This window comes from Rattus norvegicus, chromosome 5, assembly GCF_021556685.1.
Source record: "Rattus norvegicus strain SHRSP/BbbUtx chromosome 5, alternate assembly SHRSP_T2T, whole genome shotgun sequence".
Taxonomy (NCBI): domain Eukaryota; kingdom Metazoa; phylum Chordata; class Mammalia; order Rodentia; family Muridae; genus Rattus; species Rattus norvegicus.
In genome coordinates this window covers 62156271-62174810 of record NC_141538.1, presented here as the reverse complement: position 1 = coordinate 62174810, position 18540 = coordinate 62156271, and the positions used below count along the sequence as shown (strand labels likewise).

General features: G+C 51.8%; 2 protein-coding genes across 3 annotated transcripts; both read left to right on the top strand.

Moving 5' to 3' along the window:
* Nucleotides 1–1731: 1731 nt before the first annotated feature.
* Nucleotides 1732–9080, top strand: Arid3c (AT-rich interaction domain 3C). 2 transcript variants are annotated; one of them, NM_001173981.2, is given in 8 exon segments: nucleotides 1763–1898; nucleotides 2772–3155; nucleotides 4830–4902; nucleotides 6606–6789; nucleotides 6904–7193; nucleotides 7722–7904; nucleotides 8116–8205; nucleotides 8587–9080. In NM_001173981.2, coding segments are annotated over 7 exon segments (1233 nt in total). In that variant the 5' UTR covers nucleotides 1763–1898; nucleotides 2772–2843; the 3' UTR covers nucleotides 8688–9080.
* A 607-nt stretch (nucleotides 9081–9687) lies between these two features.
* Nucleotides 9688–17631, top strand: Dctn3 (dynactin subunit 3). Its single transcript, NM_001108659.1, has 7 exons — nucleotides 9688–9806; nucleotides 11353–11437; nucleotides 12298–12384; nucleotides 14833–14916; nucleotides 15815–15873; nucleotides 16960–17019; nucleotides 17170–17631. Exons 1-7 carry the CDS (start codon nucleotides 9711–9713, stop codon nucleotides 17257–17259), a joined length of 561 nt encoding a protein of 186 aa, NP_001102129.1. The 5' UTR covers nucleotides 9688–9710; the 3' UTR covers nucleotides 17260–17631.
* Nucleotides 17632–18540: the final 909 nt, after the last annotated feature.

The window sequence follows — 18540 nt, the reverse complement described above, 5'->3', positions numbered from 1 at the left end:
AAGACTCACAAAAAGTCATTTTGAATCTCTTAGAACTAGAGTTTCCCAAGTCAGTATACCAACTTTCCAGGAGAAATCTTACATCATTCTCTCCAGGTTCCTCTAAACAGTCAGTGGCAGCTAGGAGAGAGAGGAGCAAGCTAGACCCCAGGGTTCTGTACATGCGCCTCTACCCTTTACCCTCCAGGCATCCACAACATCCCAGGACATGACCGGCTGCCCCTGTATGTGCACTAATTCTACCAACGGACTGCTCTGTGGTCCTAGCATGGAGGGAGGAGCTCTGCAGGGAGGGTGACACCTGGGAGTATGGAATGAGGGAGTCTCAGTATTGAAGATGAATGGATCATCAAGGATTGAGGGAGTTGTGACTGGCTATGAGATCTGATACGGAAGAGGAAGGCTTGAGAGCAGACGATGGAATAAATGGTGAGCCCCAGCCCAGCCAGGGATAGCCACAGAGAACAGGTGCTTGGTCCAGCAGCAGCAGACGCTGGACTTCAGAGTGGGGTGGAAGAAATAGTCAGTGGGTCGGGGGTGGCACCAGAACATGTGGTCTAGACCAGGGCAAGCTAAGACTAGGAGGAGCTAAGGAACCAGAGGAGGATGAGGGAGGAGACAAAGGCCATGCCCAGACACCCGCCATGCAGGGGGATGTTTGCCCTGAGGCGTATGTGTCCCACTCGGTGTAATGGGTTTGCTGTAACCACACACATGTCAACCCCACAAACACCTGCTACTCACCTAGTTTATGGTGGTCCCCATGCCCCTGGCAAGTAGGTCTTGTGACCACAAAAAGAGGCTTGGAATGTATAGGGGTACCTGAGAGGAATAGTCAGGCTGCTCAGAGGAGAGAAACTGTGGCCTGCCAATCAGGACCCACAAAACAGAAACAACATCAGGGGATGGGTGGTGTAGGATAGGCCCAGTTGGCTCAAGGAATCCAGACATAGAGATTTGGAAGTCAGGGCTCATGGATGGAGAATGAGCAAACTGCTGATCACCAGAACAAAAGAGACACCGAGAAGCCAGGAGTTGCTACACTTCAATCTTCCACACACACTTGGAAATCCTTAAGAAGACAAATGTCAGACGAGGTTTTAAAAAAGAGAGATGAGAGATGTGTGTGTCTGTATTTCTCATATGGTGTGTATATCCTGATGTGCGTGCTTGAAGGAGACTCAGAGACCTCTGGGGATTAAGTGCATAGATACGGGGTCACTGGCATGTGCATATCTGTGCACAAACTGACAGGTATTTGCAGTTGGAGATAGCACGTGGGCAGGGCATGAAGGCACAGCTCTGTTCTGCTTAGATGTTCACATCCATCCCGGCATCCTGCAGAGCGATTCCATTGTGACCACAGCTTGTTCAGGCCCTTGACCCTTCCTTGAGTGACCTGTAAACGGAATGTGTAAGATTGGGTCCGAACTTGTGACAAGGTGTGTTTATGTGTGAACGTCGGGCTCTGAGTGTGGGTTTGGGGGACACGACTTGTAAGACTGGGTGGGGCCCCGGGCTGGAGTTTACTAGCTGTGGTCTCCTCTTTCTCCCACGCGTGATTTTCCCATAGCTCTCCGGCGCCCCCACCCTCGACTTTGGCTGTAAGGAAGGTGGGAGACACCTGTTGGGGGTTAAGAGGGGCCCAGCCCACCCCGGCCTCTTCCGCTGCGCCCTCCCGCCCGCGCCCGCCCAGCAGGGCTCGGGTCCCGCCCCCGGGACCGCAGGCAGCTAAGCGACCGCCAGTGAGCGCACCGCGGTCAGAAGAGCGCAGGGCGGCAAGAGCGCACAGCGGGGACCCTGCGCAGGGAACCCAGCTGAGACCGGAGCCGCCCCAAAGGCGGCAGGGCAGACGGACCGCGGTGGAGACACCCGGGGCTTCGGGCGGTGCCAGGCAGGTGAGTGTAGATGCAGGGCGCCCAGACCCCGGGTTCCGGGCTAAGTGACCCGCCACCTCATGCCCGTCTGGTCCTGTCCCTGTCTCAGACCCAGACACTGCTGACCTCTTCTCTGTACCACCTGGATTCCTGATTCTTTCCTTTTATGTTTTTACCCCATTTTTACACCAGTGCCCTCTATTTTCTGTCTCTTTCTAGTCTTTTCTCACTCCTGCTGCGTCGGTCTTCCCGTGTCTCTCTCAACCCATCTTCTTGCTGTCTCTTTGCAGGTGTCTGTCTGTCCCTCTCTCTCATAGGTATTTCTCTCTCTCTCTCTCTCTCTCTCTCTCTCTCTCTCTCTCTCTCTCTAGATATTTTTTATCTCTCTCTCTCTCCCTCCCTCCCTCCCTCCCTCCCTCCCTCCTTTCCTTCCTCTCCCTCCCTCTCCCTCCCTCCCTCTTTTCCTCCCTCTCCATTCTGGTCCTTCTCAGTCTCTATGTCCCCGCTCCTGACTCTCTTCCAGTCTCTGTCTCTATGTCTCCCTGCCCGTTGTCTCTGTGTGTATGTGTGTACGTGTGTGTGTGTGTGTGTGTGTGTGTGTGTGTGTGTGTGTGTGTGTGTGTGTGATATCTCCCTGCACCACTCTTCACTCTTCCTTGGTTTCTGTTACTCTTTCCAGTTTGCTTGGTCTCTCCCTATCCTCAGTCCCTGGCCATTCCTAACCCCCTCTGTATAGTCTCTGTCTCTTTTGCTCCCTCTCTCCGTCTCTGTTTACTTGATCTATTAATCCTTCCTTATAACTCCATGTATGTCCCCGAATCCATGAGCATCTCCCCTTGTGTTGTAGGGTGTGGGTGCAGCAAGGCCCTGCACCCATGATTCCCTTCCCCACAGACGGCCCTTTCCTCGGGCCCCCGCCTGGTACCAGGAGCCCCCCCAGCAGGGGGACTGCGCCTGGAAGCTGTAATGGAGGCCCTGCAGAGGCAGCAGGCAGCACGGCTGGCCCAAGGGGTGGGGCCCTTGGCCCCTCCACGCCTACCGCTTCCACAGCCTCCTCTGCTTGGCGCCCGGACCCTACAGGCTCCTGAGGGGGCCTTAGGGATGGTTGGGGCTGAAGAAGAGGAGGGTGCTGAAGAAGATGAGGAGGGAGAGACACCCTTAGTGGAAGAGGAGACAGCTGAGCAGAGCCATCCGGGAGCCCGATGTCCCAATTCACCATCCGGCCAGTCCCCTGGAATCCAGCCACATGAGTGGACCTATGAGGAACAGTTCAAGCAGGTAGGAACCCTCTCCCCACCACTGCCAGGTTGTCCCTCCTTCCTCTGGCAAAAAATAGTCTGCACATCCCTACCCCCCTCTGCAGGATGTAAAAACAGAGACCTAGAGAGAGAGAGAGGAAGACGGGAAGATGAATAGTGATGAGTCAGCAGAGACATCCAGATATGTAGAAAGTACATGGGGATTCATTGAGAGGTAACCGAGATCCTCAAAACGTAGGAACTGACCATTGGTCACCATAGGAGGCCATTGGTGAGTTAGAATGGGTGTAAGGGTCTTCGAGAGAAAGGGATCCAGAATCCAAGGAGCCCATAGCAACACTACCCCATCAAGTCACAGGTACCAAAGGGAGTGTCTCAGTCTGGCTATTGCCTTTGGCAGAGGAATGGAAAGAGGTCGCTGCTCGTTTTGCAGGCTGGTAGGCCCATCCTCTTTCCTGACACCACACCACTCCACCATCCAGTGTTTTCCCCTGGTCTAAATTTCACGAGTGTTAGTTCCTAGCTTGTGCTGACTACTTCAGCTGCAGTGTAACTGAGTGCCCACCCCACCCCACACCGTCTCATGCAAACTGGGTCTTTATGTTCATGGCCCTTAATCCAAACCCTTCCAGACCAGGGACAGTAGACCAGGCTGTCACCATGGTGTTACTCAGGGCTGTGATTTCCAGCTGTGTCATTCCAATGGTACTACTCATACATAGGGTGTTGGTTTGGCGTCTTTTCTAGAAGTGTTCTATAGCATTGGTGTAAGACCGTGGATGTCACTCAGGGCCTTGTCACTCTGGAGATTCAGCTCTAGTGACTGTGTTTCCAGGGCACTGTCCCGGGCTTGATTGACATTGGGTATCATCGTAGGTACCTACGTGAGAGTTAGAACTCTGGGTCAGGTGTGTGTAGCTGGGTCTCCAGGGTTTTGATGCTCATGGGATAATTTTACAAGGTTCTTATTGAGCGATGGAGTGTTGCTTATATGTGTGACTCGTAGCAAGCTGAGGCCGAGACTCCGTTATTCTGGGTCAGTGACTCCATTATTCTGGAACTGTTCGTTTTAGACCTGGAAGGCAATGTCGGGGGAGGGGTGACCAACAGATTCCTAGTGTCCTGACATCTCAGGTTCATGTGGGTGCCTGTGTGATAGCGTCTATAGAAGGCCCTGTAACCACCTCTGGAAGGAGGTCAGACAAGATGGCTTCTATAAGGGGTTCCCCAGCATCCTGCCTGCCTGAACTCACTTTAGTTTGTGTCCTGGCCCACAAGGAAATGAATTGCATGAAGCCCTTAGATTAAGGGGAATGAATACGTACTCATCAGTCTACTCAGAGTGGAGCACAGCCCCAGGCTGCGTTCCCTCCTGTGGCTCTGAGTGTCCATCCTGGGGACAGTCAAGACTCTGTTCTGAAGAGCAGGCTGAGCTGTGGACGGACCCTTCTTGCTTCTTCTCTCCCTATATTTACCACATCGGGTCTGAGCAGCCTAGCAGCATCAGTAGCTAGATAGGTAGACGGAGTAGATAAAGGCACCTCACCTGCTCCTGGGGGTGGGCCGGGTGCCAGAGAATTTACATTCAGACTCCAGTCATCCTTCCACCAAATACTCTTCAGTACCACCCAAATTGGGGTGCCAGGGGTAAGGGGGGCAGTGGAGCTGGAGAGTAACCTTGGTCCTTCCCCAGCTGTATGAACTCGACGCGGACCCCAAGAGGAAGGAATTTCTGGATGACCTGTTTAGCTTCATGCAGAAGAGGGGTAAGCGAAGCGGTGTGGGGAAAATACCTAGACATTTCTGACTAGGTTTTGAGGGAGGAAGACCTCAGGATGTAGTCCCCAGGTGAGGTCCTCCCACAGAGACCTGAGGTTGGTGGCACCTGTCTTTTGGGCCCTCAATAGCATCTTTAACCTCTGACCCTGCCCCCCTTCTCCACCAGGGATTAATTAGTGGTGGACCCACAGGCAGGTTAATGAGTGTGAGATCAATTAGGAGAGTGGGAGGGAGGACTGGTCAGGACTGGCTTGGGATAAGAGGGTCCCAGGAATGCCTTGGTTGTGTACAGTGCACCCTTCTTCCAGCTGTGGCTCCCCTCCATTGCCTTTTGCAACCCAGGGCACTCCCTACCTGTCCTGCAGCAGGAGGGAATAGAGTTAGACTGAAGGAGGGCTTTCCTAAAGGATGGGCCGAGGCCATGTGAATTGGGTAGCGGAGAAGGGATTTCTCTCCAGAAAGATCTCAGTGTTGAAAGCATACAGAAGGGGTCCAGGGGGGATGAGGGTGGGCCGCAGTCCATCACTTCCGCTCCTCCCCAGATTCATGGGTCTGAACACTGACTCATTATCTCTCTCTACAAAGCTAATTAACTCACTCAGAGCACAGGCTGATAAGCTGCTAATTAACTGGCTGCACTGCCCCCCTCCCAGGACAGCTTCTGGCCCAAGTCTCCCCAGTCCCCAACACAACGCTCAGCAATGTTTTCTGGTCCCTTCCTTCCCAAGAGCCTTGGGTGAGGACCCCAGGTTTTCTTGCACCCCAAGGAGATCTAGTCATGGTAACCCCACTGTTCCTTCTCTGCACCTTCCTGGGGACCTTCTATCTCTTGGTAATGGGGTGGTGTGGACTGACGGCACAGCCCACACCCCGAGCTCTGCCTCCCTCTGTTCAGCTGCAGGGGGAGGAGGTCTCGCGGGGCCGATAATTTCCCCCCATTAATCAGGCCGCAGCTAATTGTTCGGGTCCAAAGGCGCCGGTAGAAGGGGCTGGGATCGGTAAGGAATTAACTGGGGCCCATCGCTCAGCTCCGACAGGGCCCTTTGTCAGGACTGGCTGGCGGGGGTGGCTAGGCTGAGGACTTGGCTGGCCCAGGCAGGATCTGATTCTTCTGCACCTGCTGTACCCTGGCTTCCTGCAGCCTGTGGGGGTTGCCGCTTCGGGGAGGTATAGCTCTTCAGCACATACAGAAGTCATTCTGCAGTCAGCCCAGCAAACTAAAGCTTTCAGGAGAATCTGCCTGTCTGGTAGATTAGAGTGGCTTTTCCTTTTTACATATTTGGAAAACAGAGTTAAAACAGGCATAACATTTCCAGGCTGTGAGATTCTAATCTCAGTGCCTGTGAATAAAGTTTCATTGGAGAATAGCCGTGCCCATCCTCTTAGATATCATCTAAGACTGTTCTCGGATACAGTTGCAAGCTGGGTGTTTGTAACAGGTACCCTTTAGCCCACAAAGTCTAAATATTTACCTTCTGGCCCTTTACAGGAAAACCAAACTGATTTCTTAGTCTCCTGTCCTTCCTGCTATGGGGGGAAGGGGGTTGGGAGGGGGGTTCTCAGCCTGTGATCCTACCCTTCCTTTCCAGTCCTCTCCTGAGAACTGTCCTTACCCAAGGACATACCTAAGATGTCCTCAGAAGCCTAATCTTACTGTCCTGACTTTGACTTTCTACCTACTTCACACCAGGGACGCCAGTGAACCGGGTGCCCATCATGGCCAAACAGGTCCTGGATCTGTATGCGTTGTTTCGCTTGGTGACAGCCAAGGGAGGCCTGGTGGAAGTCATCAACCGAAAAGTGTGGCGGGAAGTCACACGCGGCCTCAGTTTGCCCACCACCATCACCTCTGCCGCCTTCACACTACGTACCCAGTGAGGACAGCAGAGGACCAGAGGGACTGGGTGGGGCGCGGGAGTGAAGGGAGGGGAGAGGGTGGGACGATCCGCTGGGTCCAGCCTCCCGCCCACCCATCCGTCCGCCCCTAGGTACATGAAGTATTTGTACCCATACGAGTGCGAGACGCGGGCACTCAGTTCGCCAGGGGAGCTCCAGGCTGCCATAGACAGCAACCGGCGTGAGGGACGTCGCCAGGCCTACACCACGGTCCCGCTCTTCAACTTAGCAGGACCCACACCTCGGGGCGCTCCTGGTCCCGCCTCGAGTCATGGCCCCGCCCCGACCACGACCCCGAATTGCCCCGGTTCCACCCAGGGTTCTGCTTCTGGCTTACCAGCGCATGCTTGTGCTCAACTGAGCCCCAGCCCAGTAAAGAAAGGTGCGAGGGGAGCGGGCAGAGTTTGGGGTATGGCACAGATCTTGAGATCTGTGCAGAGAACATAAAAATGTAGGACTCAGGTGTGGGTGGCATTGCAATATGAGAGCAGCAAGATCTTATGGGGCTCAGGGGTTTTGGGATCCCTAAATTAGTAATCCAGAGCCTTGAAGTCAAGAAAGCCTGTGGAAGCTCAAGTCCAGGGGAAGGCCCTTCATCCACAACAGATTTATTCCAAATCGGTCCACACAGGGATCCCATTTGGATGTAGTTTGCAACTTCTGTGACTTATTTCACAACAAAGAAAGCTTGCACATTCTCTGACCTAAACCAGCCCAGACCTATATGCTGGCCCTTTTTTCTCCACATCTTCAGTCTCTAGGCCAGAGTCTTTGGATGGGAGGAGAGACTAAACCTTGTTTATCAGCCTGCACGACCTCTATTGGTCCAGGCCTAGGGGAGAATCAAATGCAAACACGGACTGGTTGAACCAGAGTGGCCTGAGTTTTTGTTGTTTTTTTTTTTTTCCAGAGGAGAGTGGAATCCCACCCCCTCGTCTGGCGATACCTGTGGGCTTGGCCTTGGAGGCTGCACGGGAGAAGCTGGCACCAGAAGAGCCTCCAGAGAAGAGGGCTGTGCTGATGGGCCCCATGGATCCACCTCGATTGGGAGCAACCCCCAGTTTCCTGCCCCGTGGCAAGGCTCCCCTAAGGGGTGAGGAAGGGCTTGTTAGTGAAGGGCTTTGGGCTAGTGTGCTGAGGGAAGGTAGACTCTTCACCCAATGGACGTTGGGGGTGGTACAGACAGATCCCTTTATAGACGGCCATGTAATTATGGTATGGGGTTCAAGTGCAGGAATAAGGAGGGAGTCTAAGTGTGAAATCCAATTTCCAAAAATGTGACTTCCCTGCCTTCCTCTGGACAGAAGAGCGGTTGGATGGGCCCCTCAATCTGGCAGGCAGTGGCATCAGCAGTATCAACATGGCGCTAGAGATCAATGGGGTTGTCTACACTGGTATGGGACTTATAGGCTGTCTATATTGGCATGAAGTTGGGATTTACTGTGGCATGGGGATTTTAGATTTTCTCTATGAGCATGAGGTTCAGGGCTATCTGAGGTTGCATGGGGGTTTAGAGTACTGTTACACTAAAACGGGTTAAAGAGAATGTCTACGTGGCATGGGGTCCCAGCATGGTCAGTGCATCATGGTTGCCATAGGATGTCTGCTTTGTCATGGATCTGTGAGTGTCAGTATTGTTCACCCACTTCAAGCTATCCACATTGCCATAGGAGCTTCCCACGGACCAGAGGGAGGGACTTGTCATTAGTGGTTCGTGGGGGTCCCACAGTCTCCTGTTTATTTTTGCCTTTCACACCTCTCCAACCCTTCATCAGGTATCCTCTTTGCCCGACGCCAGCCTGTGCCAGCTTCCTTGGGTCCGACCAATCCTCCACCCCCACCCTCTACAGGGCCCCCTTCCAGCACCTTACCCTGAAAGCAGCTAAGAGAACTAAGAGTCCAAATATCATTGCATAGGGGGGGGAAGGCACCCTCCTACATTGATTCTTTCCGGATGTGATGCCCACTCTGGGATCCAGTCCTGGGAGATGTCAGCATGCCACCTCTTACACCAAAGGGATTTATTATTCCCTTCCATCTACCTCACTGTGAAGGGAGAACACTGTCTCCCTAGCTAGTTCCAGCAGCATCTACCAAAGAGCTTTCCCCCCAACATCCCCCATCATCCCCTCATGTGACCCCCATGTCAATGTTACCATTGGTACCCCACCTCTTTGAGTCAATTCTTAAAGCGGGTAAAGGGTTGGATTTGAATGTGAAGATGTCCCTTGGGTTGCATCTGGAAAATAAAGTTGTACTTCCTCTGTCTCCCAGGCCTCCTCTTCTTGCTTGGGTCTGGGAGGTGAGGGATACACAGACTACATTAAGCTGTCCAAGTGGAAGGCAGAAGAGCAGAGCTCCGAGAGAATAGAAGTGCATTTTTTTTTTGGAGGGAAGCAAGCTTTCTCTACGTTGTTTCCTGACTCGTCTTGAGTTCACTGTGTAGAGCAGGCTGGCCTCAAGCTTACTCCTGTCTCTCTTTTCTCTCCTAGTACCGCCACACAGAGTGCGGTCTCAAATCAGACTGTTTGGGTGTAAGTCCTGACAGTAAGAGGCTTAGGTGCACTTCACTTGATCTTCGAAAGATTCCAAAAATTTATGGTGTCTCCCTCAGGAAGCAGCCTATGATGGGTTTATTTATACGCTCACTCTCAGGGAATGGGTGACTTGGAACAGTAAAAGTCTTGACAACTAACTATGTCCTGGGAACCAGGATAAGGATAGGCTCCCGGACGTTACCTAGGTAACCAGATTGCTTTGACATCAGTTACTTCCGACATCCAAAGACTAAACAATGACGTCACTTCCTACAAGGCGCGACGGTGCTCTCGGATTGGTCAGTCTTCTTATTTGGGCGGACGTCCCACCCTTCAGCGGCTGCGGCCAGGGTGCAGAAACGATGGCGGCTCTGACCGATGTACAGCGGCTACAGTCCCGAGTGGAGGAGCTGGAGCGCTGGGTGTACGGGCCGGGCGGGACCCGAGGCTCTAGGAAGGTGAGAGGTTCGGTCTATTGATCCGTTTCCGGGACAGGGCTGGACAGGAGCGGGCCACTCGTCCTGCCGTAGGGTCTGATGCTACTACCACTTATGTCCGGTCGTCCTCAGCCCAGCCTTTGAAAGAACAAAGATCTAGAACCTCCTGATACGAATCGGACCCATGGGGTCCGTTCCCGAGGGGATTGGGATGGGGGTGAATACTTAAGCCTTTTTGAGATGGGTTCGGTGACAACTTTCACTAAAACTCCACCCTTGTGCTGACAGGCGTGCTTCGGAGACTAGACACATTTAAAAAACTGATTAATGGGAGTTTCCGTAAGACCTGAAGCCCGCAGTGGAGTGTCGTTCTGGAGCCGTGCAAAATTAACTGCTAAATGAATTGCGCGGGGACAGGAACCCTAGAGGAGGAGAGCACAGGTGGATAAAGGCTCCAAGGGGCGAGCAGTGAGGTCTGAGCAGGCCCAGATAAGGAAGGTTAGTAATTGAGCCCTAGGTGTTCAGATGTGGGCGAACATTGTGTCTGAATTTTGACAAAAACTTAGGTACCCTAAAATCTCTTTTTACGATGAGGAAACCTTTTCCTGGAGTGCTTCCGGGTAGTGTTAGGAATGTTTTGGAGCTAAGAGCATCGAAGGTAATGATGTGTCTGTACACTTTTTGTAAAACTGTCACCAGCACATTCTGTTCCAATTTGAGAACCAACTTTTGGAACCATTCTCCCCCTTTGTGTGCCTTCTCTCATGTATCAGTCCCTTAAATACTAGTATTCACTTTTTACAAAAACCTTGAGTGAACTCATTCATTTCCTCAGCCAACCCCTCCAGCTGACTGTTGACTGTTAGAATATTGTACTGAGTACCTAGGCTCATTCACTCCCATTATTTCAGTTACTCATTTCATGTCCTTATGTCTCCAGTGTGTAGCTGTTCCAGACTTTCTGAGAACCTGATTGGTCTTTGTATAGTGGTCTTCTCCACTGGGATGTGCCTTAGACATCTCAAGCTCAAACCCTTAACTCTTAACTGCATCCTGCCTCTGCCTCTAAGCTGATTTTCTTCTGCATTCTCTACGATGGCGGTTGCACTGTATTTGGGTACCTAAAGTTGAGACTGTGCCTTTTATAAGAGAAGGGAGACTTTCAAGGGCTTGAAAGTCTAGAGAGAAATTTCCAGGACTTTTTCTCTCTGTGTTCTCTCTCTCTCTCCTCACCTCTCTCTCTCTCTCCCCTCCTATCTCTCTCTCTCTCCCCTCCTCTCTCTCTCTCTCTCTCTCTCTCTCTCTCTCTTCCCCCTCACTCCTCTCTCTCTCTCTCTCTCTCTCTCTCTCTCTCTCTCTCTCTCTCTCTCTTTTGAGACAGTGTTTATTAAGTAGCCTGGGCTGTCCTGGAACTTGTCATGTAGACCAGGATGGCCTCAGAATCACAGAGATCTGCCTGCACCAGCCTCCAGAGTGCTGGGATTAAAGGCATGTGCCACCACATCCGAGTTCTTCTAAGTCTTAAGCCAAGTGGTATAGCTTGGAATTAACCTCTGCTTCCTTCCAGGTAGCTGATGGTCTAGTCAAGGTGCAGGTGGCTTTAGGGAACATTGCCAGTAAGAGGGAGAGGGTGAAGATTCTCTACAAAAAGAGTAAGTATTTCTCTTAGGTGTCTGATTGCACTGCCTCCCGTGTCTGCACTCTTTGAAACCTGTCCCCTCCATTCAGCCAGTATGTCAGCCGAATAGCCCCTTGAAGATTGAAGGCGTATTACTGCTGCTGTGGTAAATTGGGCGTGCTTTCCTGTAGCTAAATCCCAAGCCTATGCCCATTGTCCAGAGTTGTAGGCTGAAATTTTTTTTCTTCAAAGCTTCCCATGGTGGATAGGGTATCCCCTTGAGGAACAGGGTATGATATTTCTCTAGGCAAGTTTGAGAAGGAAATGAATCACTCCAAGCCCCAGTGTTAGTTTAGCTCAACATTTTAAATTATCGAAGCTAGTAACTAATTAGAAATTAGACAAAACCTTAGATTGTCATATGGCACTGAATAGAAAGGTACCTTCTACCTCGATGAGCACAGGTTAGTGGGAATGCTGGGAGTGGGGCAGGGCAGAATGGTGGCAGCACTTGGGTTCCAGACCCCAAAGCATGAAATCAGCCAGCAGATGACGACAACGGAATAATCTGAGGAGTAGAGCAGGGGACCCAGTGGACGCTGCTGATCCGGTACAGTGTGGTCAGCTCATAATTCAAGGGTCTTGAACACCATTTAACAGCACTTATTTAGCGTGTGTGCATGTATGTGTTTGTGTATGTATGGTTAGAGGACAGCCTGTGGGACTCAGTTTTCCTTATATCATGTAGGGTCCCAGGGAGCAAACTCAGGTCATCAGACTTGTGAGGCAATTACTTTACCTGTCCGGCCATTTTGGCAGCCTCCAAACTTCCTTTGTAAAATGAGATTCCATTTCTGACTTTTTTTTTTTTTTTCTGTCATGCTACTTTGGTAGTTGAAGACCTGATCAAATACCTGGATCCTGAGTACATTGATCGCATTGCTATACCTGAGGCCTCGAAGTTGCAGTTCATCTTGGCAGGTAATGCTAGACCTAAGTGTGCATGGCCACTGACGATATCCGGTGTGGAGGAGTCAGGACCGTGATGGCCTCCCTCCACTATCTTGCTATACCTTCTTACTCTGGCCTGGCTCCGGACTGAGGCCCAAGGTGGGTCTTGTAGTCAGCCCTGGGCATATTATACCTCTGGGCCAGCTGCGTACCATGGTGCCAGTCATATGGACGCGACTTCAGTGTCCTGTCAGAGGCCCATCCCTGGGATTTTCTTTTAGAATCTTCCCCAGTGCTCACTGGGCAGAGGAACTTCCTGAAGGGAGCAGGCACAAAGAACATTGCCGTTCGAGAGAAGGGAGAATGCTGGCAGGAGGCTCAGCCTTTGTTTTTCACGGTCTGCATCTTTTGTACATTAAAGGCTGTGCTCTGTCTCAGTTCCCCTGAGTGTCGTTTGTACATTCATAGGGAACAGGCTTTAGCCGCTCAGGCTCCTCCTCCACTCAGTTCCCCTGAAGTGAGCCTCCCCGGGTGGGGCAGCCTGGTGCCTCCGCTCACACAGGTGCAGCTCTCTGGCTTCTTTCTTGATCTTTCCCCTTCACTCATTCCAGCCATCTCAGCTCTCAGAGTACGTATGCTGGTCACACATTGATTCTCTTGGCAGGAACTTTGCCCTTAACTGTCCACAACCATGCCAGCAGTATGTGGAATGGTACCGTGGCTCTCCCTATTCTGCCATAACAGAACAGCACCTACCCTCCTGATGTCTACAGTGTCACCCTTACAGACTCACATTACGTGGCCAAAGGAAACATTTGTCAGCAGGTTTTTTTGATTTTTGTTTTGTTTTGTTTTGTCTTTTTAAAAGATTTATTATTGTGTAACCACGTGTACCTGTGTGTTTGAGGAAAGGTATGCACACGACTGGTACCCAGAGGTCAGAGTCATCATATCTCCCTGGAGCTGGGGTTAACAGTAGTTGCAAGCCAGGATGGGTGCTAGAAACTGAACTGGGGTCTCTAGGAGAACAGGCCATCTCTCCACCCCCTCTGCTTGCTTTCTATAGAGAACATACGGCAGACTCCTTCCCTCTTCCCCTTTGTGTTTGCCATTGTGGCAAATCATAAAGATGGTGGCTCTCACTGAAAGCTCAGTCTTTATCTTCTGGGAGAAACCGCTGGCACTTCTGCAATCTAGGCAGAGTCCAGTCTGTCTGTCATTCTGTGGGCAGAGTTTTCTGACCTCCTGAGTCTATTCATTCATCCAGTAGAGACCAAGCTAGGCACAGTAGCCATGTGTCTAGAGTCCTAAGAACTTGGAAGACTGAGGAAGAGGATTACAAGTTCAAGGCTAGCTTGGGTCAACATAACATGATCCTGTCTCAAAAAAGGAGAAGAAAAGAAAAAAATGTAAAGGGAAACAGGAAACATTTATTGATCATACAATGTGAACCAGGCTCTGTCCTGGGCACAAGGCATACAGTGGCGAACCAGAGTCTTTGACCTCATGAACACAATTATGGGTTTATCCTTGCTTTAGGGACCTGAGATTGTAACCTACCTGAGAGAATGATGACTGTGTAACCCTGAGGACTGGGCAGGAGGGGCAGCTCCTGCTGAGAGGGGCTGTCAGAATTCCCACAGGGCTCCTAGATCCATGGCCATAGCTCAAGACACCAAGTTGAAGGACTCTTCCAGCCTCCCTATCCCTGCCTGTGCTCTGCCTTAGGAGGTATGCATCCACTTACACAGACAGCGTATACTCAAATCATCCCTTCCTTTCTGCGTGTCACATCTTCACGGGCATTTCCATCATCTCCTAACCTACCTAGAAGCCCCAGTGTCTTCTCCTTCCTAAGACAAGATCCTAACTCTTTAGCCTTTCCATCTCCTGCACCCCCCTCCCTGCAAGCTCAGTGAATTCTTTCTGACTGGCAAGTATCCCTTCCTCCACTTGTTTGCACACAACAGCCTTGTTCCTGAACACCTTCTCCTCTGTGGATTTTAATACACTGGAACTCCTGCTTCTGTCTACACTGGCCTCTCCCACCCTGTCTCAGCTCCCCTGCCACTTGTACCTGTGCCTCCAAGAGCCAATGAGTAGAACCCGCCTGATACAGTCTGCCACATGTCTTCTCTCTCAGATTGTTCCTGGGGCCCTTGGCTCAGGGAAGCCAAGTCTGAAGTTCTCTGTCTCCTGTGGACTAGGAACACTTGCTAAGTTATTGATGAGAGTGGAAGAGGCGCGTCTGGAGTTAAAACTTGAGGGTGGGGATTTGCAGAGACCGAGATGAGTCAGACAGAGGCATCCAGGAAAGGTGGGGCAGGGTGGTAATGAACACCTAGGGAAGGGGACCAGTGGGATAGGGCTGCTCAGCTCTGGGGCTCAGCCTCCTACCTGCCGGTACATAGCTCCACACACAGGTGGTGGCAATGTCCGTGGCTGCTTCACTGCTGTCATCTTGTCTTTGTGCTTCAGAGGAACAGTTCATCCTCTCCCAGGTGGCACTCTTGGAACAAGTGAACACCTTGGTGCCCATGCTGGACAGCGCTTCTATCAAAGGTACCTGTGGGGTTGCAGTCCACTCATGCTGGGGGGAGGTGGTTGGTGAGACCAAGGCTTCCCTATAGTAATGCTCGATCTGCTCGTTATAGTTCTCCTACCCTGTGGGAACTACCTCACTATGGTCACAATTCCCAAGTCAGCCTGGATCCGGGACCTCTGGCAGCTTGGCCTAAGACACAAGCCCAGCAGCCCCAACCCCAGACACCCTTCTGCGTTCTCCCCGCCCCTTAGCCTTCTGGGTGCTGCAGAGCTCACATTTGATTGTCAGAACTCCTGCCAGGCGTGTGACTTCTTCTTGCTGCACTGCTAAGAGTCCCTGGCCTGGGCCTTGACAAGCAGGCAGTGGCTTTAATTGAATCCAGATATCCATCTTGTCTGTCTCTAGAGGTATTTCTCTAGGCTCCCCCTCCCTTCCCTCATCAGCCACTTGCTTGAGTATCTGACAGCCTAAAGCTGCAGGCATAACATGGCGGGCAAGGCTGTCAGTGTGGGAGGCCAAGGGGCCAGTGTAGGGACCCCGTGTTCATTTCCAGCCCACCTGAGCTCCTATCCATTAGTCTAGGAAGCCATCCCTGCCGGGCTGACAGCAAAGGGGCGGGGCAGTAGTAAGTAAAGTGTCTGTACTTGGCCCTGCTCGTAGCCAGCAACGCTGAGGACTTTAAGGTTCTGCCTTCGGGGCACTTGTTCTACCCACCCCACCCCCACCTCATGGGTCTTGGAGTCAGGCTGGGGTAGGTAGGGAGCCCCCCTCCAGCTACAGCAGTCGGTCGATGAAGCCTGGCGTTTGTTTAGCTTCTCTACTCAATACTCTAATCCTGCGGAAGACCTAATAGACTATTGAGCAGTCCTGGGGGAGGGCACAGCATCATCAGGCGGTGTGCGTTGTGTTTTACAGCCGTTCCTGAGCATGCTGCCCGCCTGCAGCGCTTGGCTCAGATCCACATCCAACAGCAGGTATGGAAGATGAGAGGACTGGAAGGGAAGGCAGACACGATGAGACATCGTGTCAGCTGTGTCCCCTCCCCACTGCCCACTATCACACCCCCTGCTACCCACTGTCACCCTCACTGCCCACTGTCACATCCCCCTTGCACACTATCACACCCCCTGCTACCCACTGTCACCCTCACTGCCCACTGTCACACCCCCTGCTACCCACTGTCACCCTCACTGCCCACTGTCACATCCCCCTTGCACACTTCACATTCCCCACTGCCCACTGTCACACACCCCACCCACCCACTGTCACCCCCCACTGCCACTGTCACATCCCCATTACCCAGTCACACACACACACCCACTGCACAGTGTCACACCCCCACCACCCACTGTCACACACCCCTGCCACCCACTCTCACACATATCCCCACCTCCCACTGTCACCTACCAAGAGACCTAGGCCTTTATGTTGTCTGTGGAGGTATATCTTCTATTTCCAAATGCTCCAGGGAGGGGAAAGGGCTTGCCTAGGGCCACATGCAGGTCTACTGCCTTCCACAATAGAGCTTTTCTGAGGTACTAGAAGGTTGAAGTTGGAAGTTGGAAATAGGCAATCATGCCTGGGCATCTGTTTTTGACTGGGGGGTAAAATATCTTTTCTCAAGTTCAGAGACCTTAGAAATAGAAACTGAGGTGCAGGAGAGGTGGCTCAGTCCTTAAGGTGACCTGCTCTTCTGGCCACCACCAACCAACCTTTGGAACTCTAATTCCAGAGGATCTGATGCCCTCTTCTGGCATCTTTGGGTACTGCACATACACGGTGTGCCCACATACAGGCAAAATACCCATACACATCAAACAAAAATAAATAAACCCTTAAGAAACATAAGGGGCAGGAGGGGAGGGGTGTCAATGTGTGGAAGCAACCCCACCTGTCAGTCCTCAGGCACTGGTCTAGGGTGGAAAGTGCCTGCTTCGTAGCTTGCTCCTTTTACTCTAGGCTATTCAAGCACCGTCTTTTCTAGGTTTGGAGGGATGAGGCCAGAAGTTGGGTGGGACGTGGGGCTTTCCTCAGCTCCAGAGCTATACTTTACTTTACAGGACCAGTGTGTGGAGATCACTGAGGAGTCCAAGGCTCTCCTGGAGGAGTATAACAAGACTGTATCCTTTGTGCTTCGTGCTCCTTTAATGGGTATTCTCTTCCCTACTATTCTCTCATCCCAGTCTCTTCTCCATCCTCCCCTCTCTGGGCACATGCAAAGTCTCCGAGTCTTCCTTCAAACTCCTGTTGTCACCTTGACTTGTCACTAGACAATGCTTCTCTCCAAGCAGTTTGTGCAGTGGGACGAGCTACTCTGCCAGCTAGAGGCTGCCAAGCAAGTGAAGCCAGCAGCAGAATGACAGCTGCTCCCCATGTCCCCACCAGGGGAGGTAGGCAGGCTCCAGGGCCTTCCACCAACCTGTCTTTATAAGGCAGAGACAGCTTTGCCTCTGAATTCAAATACTACCTGTCTGTGTTCAACTGGGGGCTCTGAGGTCAGAGGTCAGCTTTACCTTAGGGTCATGATTTGTACTCCCTGTCAAATGTATTTATTTCAGTGACAATAAACCATAGAGACCACTAAAGCAATGTGTTGGCTTGCTGATACAGGATGGGCTTGGCTGTGAGGATCTGGGTGGTGAAGAGGAGAGCTGCCAACCCCATGGGATGGGACCAGGAGCTATACCCCTGATCTGGTTTGCTGAGAGATAGAGTTCTCTCATCATTTGACTATACAGCGGGGCATTGTATATTTATTTATCTTATATTTGCCAACTACCCTCTAAATATCACATCCTATGGTAAGTAAGGAGGGCATAGGCAGGGACAGCTAATCTCTACACAGGGTTTGGGGAAGACCAGGTAGGCCTGCATGTCAGGTGGTCCTGGAGGAGCAGGAATGGACGTTCAGAGCCAAGGCTGCACTGCCTTGTGTCTACATAATACCAGTAGCCAGAGGAGGAGCCCAAGATGTAAGAAATTTTAGGATCTTGAGAGGAGGAAAATCAGGGTACATTGATGAGAAAACAGGGAGAAACAGTACCGCGCTCCACCCGGTGTATGCTGCCCTCTTGTGGTCTGAGGGAGTGCCTTAGCTCCTTCAACTGCCTGTAGAGTTGCTTCAGCCCAACCTGTAGAGTTGCTGGCATCCAAAATGCAGCGTATCCAAACGGATCTGAAACTGGCAGTCATCCTAAACTATTCTACCCGAATAGTCACCCGCGCGTCCCCAAAACTTCATACAAGTTTCTATCAAGTTTCTACCACCTCTTCTCAATTCTTGCTGTTTCGGTGGTTAACACCTCATTGGACAAATATCGGAGGGCCTATTTTTACCCTGGATACTGGACTAGGCTCTGTGCGCACGCCCCCGTGGCCGGAGCGCTATGATGATGTTGAGTACAGCCCCTTCCCAGGGTCACCAGTATCTGTTGCCCCCACTACCGGATCCGCCATGCTTATAAACCAATCCTCCGTGGCCAATGAGTTATGCACAAGCTATGGCTTAGACCTTACTGAAAACCGCCGGGGTTGATCAGTGTCCCAGGATGAGAACAAAGCTCAGAACTCCGTAACTAAGGGTCTTGCCTGCTTGTACCCACCACGGACGTCGCCTTCGCTGCTGTGCCATCCATCCTTTA

Coding starts and splice junctions, on each gene's coding strand:
- Arid3c (XM_087550828.1), top strand. CDS start 2,844: ATGGAGGCCCTGCAGAGGCAGCAGGCAGCACGGCTGGCCCAAGGGGTG. Junction 3,156..4,829: donor ATGAGGAACAGTTCAAGCAG/GTAGGAACCCTC, acceptor GTCCTTCCCCAG/CTGTATGAACTCGACGCGGA. Junction 7,905..8,586: donor TGGCAAGGCTCCCCTAAGGG/GTGAGGAAGGGC, acceptor ACCCTTCATCAG/GTATCCTCTTTGCCCGACGC.
- Dctn3 (NM_001108659.1), top strand. CDS start 9,711: ATGGCGGCTCTGACCGATGTACAGCGGCTACAGTCCCGAGTGGAGGAG. Junction 14,917..15,814: donor GGACAGCGCTTCTATCAAAG/GTACCTGTGGGG, acceptor TGTGTTTTACAG/CCGTTCCTGAGCATGCTGCC. Junction 17,020..17,169: donor TGGAGGAGTATAACAAGACT/GTATCCTTTGTG, acceptor ACTTGTCACTAG/ACAATGCTTCTCTCCAAGCA.